At 49.0% G+C, this 11,798-nt stretch overlaps 1 protein-coding gene across 1 annotated transcript in view; it reads right to left on the reverse strand.

Moving 5' to 3' along the window:
• The window catches only part of EFR3B (EFR3 homolog B), a 96,124-nt gene extending 92,812 nt beyond the window's left edge, over window positions 1–3,312 (reverse strand). The window contains exon 1 of the mRNA XM_040224494.1: window positions 3,181–3,312. Within this exon, the coding sequence (XP_040080428.1) occupies window positions 3,181–3,187 (7 nt within the window). The 5' untranslated portion in view covers window positions 3,188–3,312. The remainder of the gene's footprint in view (window positions 1–3,180) is intronic.
• Between the last annotated feature and the right edge of the window lie 8,486 nt (window positions 3,313–11,798).

Here is an 11,798-nt window from a genome sequence, read left to right on the forward strand (position 1 = left end):
TATTTTCCCAGGTCCCTTGTCAATCTATGTTCATAGGTATAAACTAGATTGTGGGGAGTCACCTGTGACCTTTTGGAGAGCCATTTCCAAAAAGTGACTGGGGTTTAGGAATGAGTGATGGTTCAGAGCGGCATGGGTAAGTCTGGTGAAGGGAAGCAGAAGTGGTTCAATGGCTTGAGTGGTTAGCTAGGTCAAGGTGACTCGTGTGTTAAAGTGGGAGGTGGGGGAGATGCTGCAAACACGCATCTTCAGGAGCCTCAGAGAGGAAGAGAGAAGGGCAAAGGCCCAGGAGGACCTGAAGGGCACAGGCTCTTGAGTGATTTGTCTTGTGAGTGCAGAACCTCCTATACTGCACTGTCACATCCAGGGGCCAGCCCTGAGGCTCGCACAGAACCGGGGGACACATGGGTATCTTGTCATTTAATACAGAGATGTGATTCCAAGAGACAAACTCCCCTGTCTAAGGTGAAATAGCCATGATCTGACTGGGTTGAGATGGGCTGATGCCAGGTCTAGGATTCTTTCTGTCCCAGATGATACTGTGTCCTCTAACAAAGACAAGGGACCCTTATTCACCCATAGATGGGAGGAAGAAGATGGGGGAAACTGAGGACCCAGAGAGACTGAGATGTTGAGGACAGAGGGAAGTGAGGAGGAGACAAGAGGGGAGATGAAGATCTGTCCAGCATCACCATGCAGCTGAGAGGCGGCAATGGGAGTGAGGTTATGCACGTTGATAATGGATCCCGTAACCAGGTGCATGGTCAAGGGACACCTTTACCTAAAGCTCTTAAGTGACTGTTGGCTCCACACGAGGGCCTCACTGTCCATTAGTTAATGAAATCCCTGGTGGCATTTTCCTTAATGAGCACTTACCTAGGACATTAGGGGAGGGGAGGGGCACTGGGCTTGGAAATCCCCATTTTCATTTTGCCATTTTCTATATAACTGTGTCACCCTGGATAAATCACTAGAAAAATAAGAACCAAATATAAGAAGTCTATTATTCTACACCTTCCCAATCTCCCTATTCACTTCTTATTTCATCATTTGACCGCCTCTGAGGACAGAATGATTGAGAGTATGACATGGACCTTTTCTTTTCATAAGCATCAAGAAAATACTAAAATCCAGGCCAACGAGCCCTCCCCTTGGAGACTGGGTACCTCTCACAACTCCTGAGACAAGGCTTTGCACTAAAACTCAGTAGTCATCTCCCAACCAGCACTGGCAAGACTCTGCTGCAGGCAACTGCCCAGAGGATTCCTTCATTATAATCCTTCTATGAATGATTCAGAGGTGAGCACCATCAATGTTTGTGTCTGGAGGAATAAGAACATATTATAAAAGAGACCTGAAAATCTGTGATGTATCCAAAAATAGCACCCAGATACGCCAGCTTCCCGGCTCACCTTTCTGTACCATCCAACTCTTCCTTGACTTGCTTCACACAACAGGGGTAGGTTGGGACCCCCATCGCTCAGGTGTCCTGGGATCAGTCATCAAACAGTCCTGGACTGAATGCTGCCAGGTGACCCAGCAGAACTAGCACTCCTAATTCCTACCCACTCTGATGGGCCTTGTCCTAACGCCCTCCCCACTGCAGCTGCCCCTGCAGTCACATGCTTTTGTCAAGATCTGCAGCCTTAGGCTGCTCACTCTGCAGAAAAGAATGGGGGGGGGGGACAGAGAGTAAGAAAATATAGCTCTCTCCTGGGAACCTCACAAGCTTCTAGCTTATAAAACATAACTGCCTTGCTACCATTTCTGCAGAGTCCCCACTGGCCAGCAGCACACGCTCTGAAGTCAATCCCCTCCCACTCTACTCCCCGACCTCAGCCCATTGGGAGAGAAAGGATACTTGCTGAAGGGACCTGCTGATGTTCCCCATGGTTCAGAAATGCACATGTGTGACCAAAGAGGGCAGGAGAGGAGGCTGATCATAAGGTGGAGCATCTCTAAATAAAGAGGCCCACCAACTGCTGAGCATCTCTGCACTCCATTCTCAGCTTCCTGTGCCTCCAACAAACTTTGTGACTCAGTGTTTGCAGAGTGAGGCAGCCAAGCAGACTCGGTGATGGATTAAATCCAGAATGTGCTTTTCTTCCAACACTCACCCCTCGGGTGCCACCTGAGCCCCTACCTGGCTGCGGGGGTGGGAGCTGAGCATAGCTCCCGCTCTTCTGCTGGCCCTAAATAGCTACCAGAGCCTGAGTTCTGACGACTTTGGTCCATGGGTATCCTCTCTCTCGTCTCTGTCTCTGTCTGTCTCTGACACACACACAGCAGCTGGAGGCTCTATAATGCAGTTGATTTCTAAACTGGTCTGGGTCTCCCGTGCTCCATTCCTCCAGGCTGCAATCTGGACCCCGAGTGTTCTTTTCTTCACCCACACTGCCGCCAAACCCAGAGGAATTTCTGGAAAATTTTAAGGCAGAGCAGGGCATCATGAGGGTCTAGCTAACTGTTGCACATCAGTTGAGGGGATGGCCGTGGAAAGGGGCAAGAGATATCGGGTGACAGACAGAGGTGGCCACCCAGAGCTGCCTGGCACCCTCGGCAGCGTCTCTCCCCTTCAGCACGGCCGAGGGCATATCCGGAAGTTTGGGAGCTTGGGTCCCACGGGCGGCAGGGGCGGGCAGAGGCCAGGTCCATCCAGGGGCGGCGAGACCTGTCTCCCTCTCTCTGGCCAGCCCTCTGCACCGCGGACGCCGCCTCCCACATCCTCGAAGCAGGCACAAGGCAGCCAGTGAGCGTCTCCCCGCAATTCCGGACCGGCTTCCCGCATAAAACTCCCCAGTACAACCTGCTTTTGTTAATTCTGCAAATGCTGTCACACGACCACCTCCACCAACACCCCCTGTCTCCTTGGCACCAAGGGAGACTCGCTTTCCCCAAAACCCAGCTGCTTCGGATCCCCCGAGACCCGCCGCACCCCAAAGGACCACCGCCCACTCGCCCCAGAGCCATCAAACAAGCGGCCCGAAGGACCACAAGGACCCCTGGATCTCTGGTCCTGAGCATCTTTGTCCTCCCAACGCAGGCGCGCGCACACCAAGCCACAGAGAGAGCCCAGCCGGGCACCGAGTCCGCACCCTCTGGCCTCGCCGGGGCCCCGCAGGGGGACAATGGTCCGCGTCCTGCAAGTTTGCCAGCCCGGAGGCAGAGAGCCCTCCTTACCGTACATCTTGGCGGGGCGAGCGCCTCCCGGGAGGCCGCGTCGCCTGCAGCCAGCCCCCGGTGGCGCCGGCCTTTCATTCACAGCCGGGTTGGCGGATGGCGGCGGGCGGCGGAGGCCCGGGCGGGGCGGGAGCCGGAGCGGGTTTGGGAGCGAGAGCGGGGGCCCGACGCGCGAGGGCAGGGGACGGGAGCCGCGCGCCCATTCAGCAGCCCGGGCTGAGCGCTGCCGGCCTGCACTCGGGTTTCTGGGCTGGGCTGCGCCGAGAGGGGCGGAGGCTATGCTAATATTGTCCCTCCCCCCGGGCTCAGTCACTGCCTGGCCGCCCCGCCCACACCCCACCCCGCCCCGCCCCCTGCAATTCCCACCCTCCTAGAAACCCAGATCCCTAGAAGCACCTTTCCCAGGCTGTCGCCCCCAGGTGCTGGGTGGAGCGTTTTCCAGCGGCAGCGTCCCCTGCGGGAAGTGACCCGCCCTGCTCCGGTTGGAATAGGAATAGGCCGACAGCTAAGATCTCTCGTAACGTGCGGGGTCCGAGGGTCAGCAGGGGTGCTGGAAACTGCAGATGTAGCCCCTCGCCCAAATTTATCCAGAATACGTTGGCTAAGCCTAGGGGCGCCAGGAAGAGGAATTGGGGGGGGAGTGTCACCCCCTCCCTTGGCCCCCTTAATAACCTCGTTCCCTAATCAAGCCCTTAGCTATTACCCTCCCAGCCACTCTCTGGTCAAGTGCTCACTACCAAATCGCGTCCTTCCTGGGCCAGGAATGCAAGAAATGCACCCCGTCCTACCCCTCAAGCGCTGCAGGAAGTCACTTGCTCTTCCTCTCCCGGATTCACACGTGTAATTCACATGCTCCGTGTCCAGGATACTCTCTACCTGTGCCCCAGGGATCACTCTCTGGACTCAGACACAGACGGGCAGAAGGCTCATGCCGATAACCTGAAGACAAATTCTAGCCCAGCTCAGGGCTTCCCTAAGGCTTCTCACCCAGCCTCCATTTCACATCTACCGCATGGTTAAAGGGGTTTGTCCTCAAAATTCTGCTAGTAGAAGTTCCCCTGATGCTGGGAAAGATTGAAGGCAGGAGGAGAAGGGGATGACGGAGATGGTTGGATGGCATCACTGATTCAATGGACATGAATTTGGGAAAGCTCGGGCAGTTGGTGAAGGACAGGGAAGTCTGGTGTGCTGCTGCTGTTCATGGGGTCCCAAAGAATCAGACACTGAGCCACTGAACAGTAACAACAGAAGTTAAGGAGGAGAGACCCTTAAAGATCCGTTGGATCACTGAAAAAGCAAGAGAGTTCCAGAAAAACATCTACTTCTGCTTTATTGACTATGCCAAAGCCTTTGACTGTGTGGATCACAACAAATGGTGGAAAATTCTTACCAGACCACCTGATCTGCCTCCTGAAAAATCTGTATGCAGATCAAGAACCAATAGTTAGAACTGGACATGAAACAACAGACTGATTCCAAATCAGGAAAGGAGTATGTCAAGGCTGTATATTGTCACCGGCTTATTTAACTTATATGCAGAGTATATCATGCAAAATGCCAGGCTGGATGAAGCATAAGCTGGAATTAAGATTTCCAGGAGAAATATCAATAACCTCAGTTACACAGATGACACCACCCTCATAACAGAAAGCAAAGAAGAACTAAAGAGCCTCTTGATGAAATTGAAAGAGAAGAGTGAAAAAGTTGGCTTAAAACTCAATATTCGGAAAACTAAGATCATGGCATCCAGTTCCATCTCTTCATGGCAAATAGACGGGGAAACAATGGAAACAGTGACAGACTTTCTTTTCTTGGGCTCCAAAATCACTGCAGATGGTGACCGCAGCCATGAAATTAAAAGACACTTACTCCTTGGAAGAAAAGTTATGACCAACCTAGACAGCATATTAAAAAGCAGAGATATTACTTTGTCAGCAAATGTCCATCTAGTCAAGGCTATGGTTGTTCCAGTAGTCATGTATGGATGTGAGAGTTGAACTACAAAGAAAGCTGAGTGCTGAAGAATTGATGCTTTTGAACTGTGGTGTTGGAAAAGATTCCTGAGAGTCACTTGGACTGCAAGGAGATCCAACCAGTCCATCCTAAAGGAAATCAGTCCTGAATATTCATCAGAAGGACTGATGTTGAAGCTGAAAGTCCAATACTTTGGCCACCTGGTGTGAAGAACTGACTCATTTGAAAAGCCCCTGATGCTAGGAAAGATTGAAGGCAGGAGAAGAAGGGGACAACAGAGGATGAGATGGCTGGATGGCATCACTGACTCAATGGACATGAGTTTGATTACACTTTGGGAGTTGGTGATGGACAGGGAGGCCCGGCATGCTGCGGCCCATGGGGTTGCAAAGAGTCAGACATGACTGAGTGACTGAACTGAACTGAACTGAACTGAGACAGCATATTGAAAAGCAGAGACATTACTTTGTCGACAAATGTCTGTCTAGTCAAAGCTATGGTTTTTCCAGTAGTCATGTATGGATGTGAGAGTTGGACTCTAAAGAAAGCTGAGCACTGAAGAATTGATGCTTTTGAATTATGATGGAGAAGACTCTTGAGAGCCCCTTGGACTGCAAGGAGATCAAACCACTCCATCCTAAAGGAAATCAGTCCAGAGTATTCATTGGAAGGACTGACGCTGAAGCTGAAACTCCAATATTTCGGCCATCTGATGCGAAGAACTGACTCATTGGAAAAGACCCTGCTGCTGGGGAAGATTGAAGACAGGAGGTGAAGGGGATGACAGAGGATGAGATGGTTGGATGGCGTCACCAACTTGATGGACATGAGTTTGAGTAGGCTCTCGGAGCTGGTGATGGACAGGGAAGCCTGGCATGCTGCCATCCATGGGGTCGCAAAGAATTGGACATGAATGAGCGACTGAACTGAAATGAACTGAACCGACCCTTAAAGATGATATCATGTCTCTAATTTTAGTGAAGAGGAACCTAAGGCTGTGAGAGGTTAATTTGTGTTCTTTTCCTCACTACACTGAGCTGTGTGTCCATAGGCCAGTCATCTCCCTCTCTGAGCCTCAGCTTCCTAAAGGGCTGTTAGAAAATTTATATAAAACCTATGTAAGAACACACTGGCACTCATGTATACCTTTTCTTTCCTTTTTCACCCAAGGCAGAGACAGAGCCAGGGAGAGAATCCAGGTCATTGGACTCTTGGAACAGTGCTCTCTGTTGTATCCCAAACCCATGCTTCCCATTTCTCTATGGCCTCACCACCCTCTCCCACTCCCTTGATGTTTCCAAGTTTTGTACCGGTCCCTTTGTCTCTTTACCTCTCTTAGCAGCACATGCAAGTTTTAGGGGCCCCATGGGAAATTCTGAGAAGGTTTCTGGAGCTCCCATTTAACGGAGACCCTCAGGTGGCTCAAAGAAGCTCATCTTTTGTTGTTCAGTTCTAGGATCAGGTCAGGTGACTTTGAGATTTACTGAGAGTCACTTATGCCCTTGAACCAGGGCAAAAGCAAGAGAATGGAGTCTAGCTTGGTCTGGATACACAGAGACATTCCTACCCCTGCAATCTGTGCAACACAAAATATATTCATTAAACAGTGGTGTCTGCATCACAGTGGGAAATGCAGTGTCTGCCTTTAGAGTGAAATCTCTAGTAGAGATGACAAGACAAATACTGATACAATATTACATGACAAGGAAGAATATGGTAAATTGTGCATAAGAAGCACAGATCTCATTTAGACATACAATATAGCACAGACCTTATTTAGGCTTTACAATATAGACCCTATTTAGGCCTTCAGAGGGCTGATAGGCTAATTCATTCTTTTTATCAAATATTTACTGATAACTCTGTTTTATCTGTTTTATACAGTGGAAGGTAATTAGGAGAGGGGAGACACGCAAAAATAATAATAAAATGTAATAATTACTATGGCGAAGATCCATAGAGGAAGCAGAGTAGAGCTTCAGGAAGGAAAACACATTCACGATGGGCTTTGAGGAATGGGTAGGATATTAAATGTGGAGATAATGTAACCAGTAATAATTTCAGCCAGAGGGACAACAGTTTGCAAAGGTCAGGATGGTAGAGGGGAGAGAGAGTGTGAGACACAGCCTGGAGTTTCATCTGGTTGGAACAGAGTTAAGGATGGGGAACAGAAGTGGGAAAGGAGGGGAATTCCCTGGTTGTCTAGTGGTTAGGGCTCTGCACTCTCACTGCTCTCACTGTTCGAGTTCAACCCCTGGTCTGAGAACTGAATACCAACAAGCTGCTAAGTAGGAAGGGAGGCAAGAAAGGTGGTCTGGGGCCATATCGGGAGGGCCTTAAGCACCCAATCCAAAGGTTTCCCTGTTTGATTGAAGGCTGGCCGATTTAGCAATTAAATTTGAATTTTGAATAAATAAGGAATAATTTTTAGTGTATGTCTCATGAAATATGGGAAACATGTTCTACTAAAAAAATTTTTTATCTGAAATTTAGATTCAACCTATGTTTTATCTGGCAACTTTAGTTGGTACCATCCTTTGGGAAAGTGATTCTGGATCCTCATAACTGAACCAGGCCTGGAGTGGTCCTCAGCCTCCCCCCAACCTGTATTCCCAATTAGATCCCCTAAGAGCCCAGGGATGGAGTCACTGTGGCCAGCCTGCACCCTTTGCCGGGGTGCTTTGGCCTGAGCACTCAGGTCCCTCTGGGTCAATACATTCAGTGGTGAAGGAATCTGGCCCATACCCAGCTTCTCTGAAGTATAATCAACATGGGACACAATCTTCCAGCTCACAGGTCAAAACAAAAGAGCAAGGACTTCCTTGGGGGTCCAGTGGTTAAGAATCCACCTTCCATTGCAGGGGATGCAGGTTCAATCCCGTGCCCCCTTTCCTCAATTTAACCAGCGTTTGCTCCTCCTCTTCACCTGTATTTCCCTCCCTCATTACTTGGGTTTGGACTGGAGAAGGTCTTAGGCTGAACAGACCAAAGCAGTTGCTCTACTTTCCACCCCATTCCTGGGCCAACAGCAGTGTACCTGGGGGGCCTCCTGGGACTGGTTGGGTCAGGCCAGAGAAACTTGCCTTAGAAAAGCTTATTATTCTTTGGCCAAACTTGCCCTGATTAGCACAGTCACTCTGAACAATGTCCTTTGTTGCGCAGCTCAAAGGATCCCCTCTGCCGTGAGCAAGCACCACAATTCCCAGTTTCCTTTTGAACCAAAGACTAAATTGCCCTGCGTAACAAAGAAAGGCAGGCTTAGAAGCAGGAAGCAGTCTTCCACCATCACACAAAACACAGGTCCCTCACTTGTACCCAAGATTCCATGCCAACAGGCCGGTTCTTTAGTCCAAGGCTTCGGCTTCCTGAATCTCCAGTCTCCCACGGCCCTCCCTCCCCGCCACCCCCTGCCCCAACTCATCCAAGTCTGCGCAGAAGCTTCTCATCTCCCCATCAGTCACACAACTGCAGCAGCTCTTGCTTGGGTACCAGCCTTGAGCGGCCAACAACTTTAAAGGGCCTTCCAGAGGGATGCAAGAGGGAAGAAAGTGACAGCTCCAGGGAATTCAGCTTCAGAGAAAATATGTCAGGAGACCCACTGAAGGGCTGAAGGAGAACCGGAGGGGAGAATGGGTCCCTGAGACATCAGGTAGCTGGTTTGCTGTGAAGCTTGAAATAGTCAGGATTCCTGACTCCAGGCCTGGTGACTTGAACCCCTGGCACCTCTCCCTTAAAGCGGGTACCTTAACCTACTTCTCAGAAGCCGCAGGGAAAGAGCAGCCTATAAAAACTATAGCCAAATACAGTAGCAGATAAGTATCCAAGGGCCGAAGATGGCATCTCCACAACACAGGACACCTCAGGAGCTGGGTCAGGGGAACATACTCTTGGCCAGATCCCTGAGATCTGCTTTGGCTTGAAAGGGGGTCTAGAGGGGGCACAGAGCTGCCTGCTGCTGGGAGAGCAAGATCTGAGTGTCCAGGGTGGAGAAGGCTACTACAGACAGATTTTTACCTCCTCTAAACCAGAGTTCACCAGAGAGTTTGTGAAGTTTGAGATATTGATTATTGACAAGCTGAGGTTTAAAAGTACCAAGTCAGATCTCTGGCGGCCATCCTCCTCTCTGCCTTTTGTTTACCCTGTGTTTACTCTCCAGACAGGTCAGGCTCCCTTCATTGGCTGCGGCTCCCTATGGTCCCTGGAGAAGAGTTTCCTCTTCTACTTGAAGCTCAAATCCATGTCCATGTTGCTTCCAGTTAAGAAGCTCAAGCTTTATCATGCCCTTAGCCTGACTCTTCCATCCTTGCACTCTCTCCTTGCTCCCAGCTGTCAGAAGGCACCTACTCCCCACTATTTACCTCCCATCTCCAAGTGTGATCCTTGCCCTCACAGGGAGACCCAAGCCCACCCACACTCTGAATGACTCGAAAGCCCATTTTGTGTCATTTTCATTTATTGATAGATGTGACTTAGAAAAGAAAACACAGGAAAATGCACAGCTGGGGAAAGAAAAAAACTATAGTTCGTCAGATAGATAATCTCAGAAGGTCAAATCTGGCTTTCCAGGCCATGGCTAAGGAGATCTGCATCAAACAAACCACAGCCAGAAGGGACAGTCTTGACCAGAGGCTGGCCAACCTGGCTAAAGAGTGGTTTAGATGAAATTGAGTGAGAGGAAGAAAAACACCTCCAGTAAGTTGCAAACCTGGCTACTGGGGAAGAAAATAGAAGATGATGCTGAACTCTAAGACCTGAAAGTGGCACTGAGGGAGGAAGAGCCCTAGGACCTCAATGGGGCCAGATGCCGACACTCCGAGGAAGTTACCCTGGCCAGTCTGAGCCAAACCCTGGCTCCTTGGCCGTGTCTACTCACTGCCTTGCAGTGGCTGTGGACCTTGAAATCACCCCTCATTCTCCCCCAATGATGCTGGTTTACTTGCTCAGCTTTTGGCAGCCCTGAAGTTAGAAATCCCTGGCTCCTTTTCCATTCCCTGGACTCTGGAGGCCACAAGACTCCTCTTTGATAATCAGCCCAATTATCAGCTTCTAAATCTCTAGCCCAGTTTTCTCTTTGCTGGCTCAGGGATGACAGCTCATTTTAGTCTCATGCCAGGATGCTTAGCAATTCTCAGGTGAAAATAATGGAGAAGCTCAGACATCTATTAATATATACCAACAGGCATGTAACCAAAAAAGTCAATTTGATTTTGAACCTGTTAATATCTGATGCCTGTTAGGTCAGGATGACTTGTGTTCTAATTTACAGAACATGCATTTATCAAGAGCCTATTACATGCAAGAGATTCTGTAATATGCAGTGAGGAGAGAGAACTAAGAACATCCTTGCCATCCAGAAAAGTGACAGTCAAGGAGAGTAGGTAAGTGAAGACAGAAAAATGACATGTCAGAGGAGAGATAAAAATAGTCCCAGGATGTAGATTCTGAAAGCTACAGAATGCAGCTTTAAAAAATTAAAGAAAACACAAATAAATAGAAAGACATCCATGTTCGTGGATTGGAAGATTTAATATTGTTAATATGTCCAGGGACTTCCTTGGTGGTGCAGTGGCTAAGACTCTGCACTCCCAATGCAGGGGGCCTGGGTTCAATCCATGATCAGGGAACTGGATCTCAGGCTACAACTAATAGTTTGCATGCTGCAACCCAAGATCTCACATGCTACAACGAAGATAGAAGAACCAGTGTACCACAATTAAGACCCAGTACAGTTAAATAAGTTAAAAAAAAGAAAAAACGTCCATAGTATCTAAAATGACCTTCAGATGCAATGCAATCCCTATTAAAATTCCAATGGCATTTTTCTCAGAGGGGGAAAAAAAAACCCTAAAATTCTTGAGATGTGTGTGCTAAGTCCCATTCAGTCATGTCTAACTCTTTGTGACCTCATGGACTGTAGCCCGCCAAGCTCCTCTGTCCATGGGACTCTCCAGGCAAAAAATACTGGAGTGTGTAGCCATGCTTCTCCAGGGGATCTTCCCGACCTAAGGATCAAACTCAAATCTACCTGAATTGCAGGCAGATTCTTTATTGTCTGAGCCCCCTGGAAGGCTCAAATAAATATGACAATAGTGAAAAGCTGGATCCACCACCTGAAGGCTGTGGAGGCTACAAAACCCAGGAGCTATTCCTCCTGCTGAGGTTGATGCCCTTGAAGGTAGTGGTAGAGGTCATGGCACTAAGAAGCAATGTAGGCTGGCATGGGAGCCAGGCACTGGAAGGGTCTTATCGAAGGGTAGAGAACAAAGAGTTCCATACCCCAGAGCCAGTGACCACTGCAGGAGCCTCTGCCTGAACCAAATGTTTTCGACTGGAGTCTGGTTTTTAAATTTTTGAATTTTATTTTTTAAAATATATTTTAAGTCAAATGAGATCCCACTAGATAATCATTTATTTTGGTACTGAGGACCCATGGTTAAAAACAAAGCAAAACTATGAAGGTGTGAAACTTCTGATTATCATGCTGACCTTGCTGCCCTAGATGGAAATTATGTCCCCATATCACTAGCAATTAAGCATCCACCTACAGCCTCTGATGAGCCAGGATCTGTCCATTGTAATTGAAATAAGGGGGGAGGGAGCTTTGCCATAGTAGACATCACAGGCATTCCTGGCCTACTTAGAAT

Source organism: Oryx dammah, unplaced genomic scaffold (assembly GCF_014754425.2).
Source record: "Oryx dammah isolate SB20612 unplaced genomic scaffold, SCBI_Odam_1.1 HiC_scaffold_25, whole genome shotgun sequence".
NCBI classification, from domain to species: domain Eukaryota; kingdom Metazoa; phylum Chordata; class Mammalia; order Artiodactyla; family Bovidae; genus Oryx; species Oryx dammah.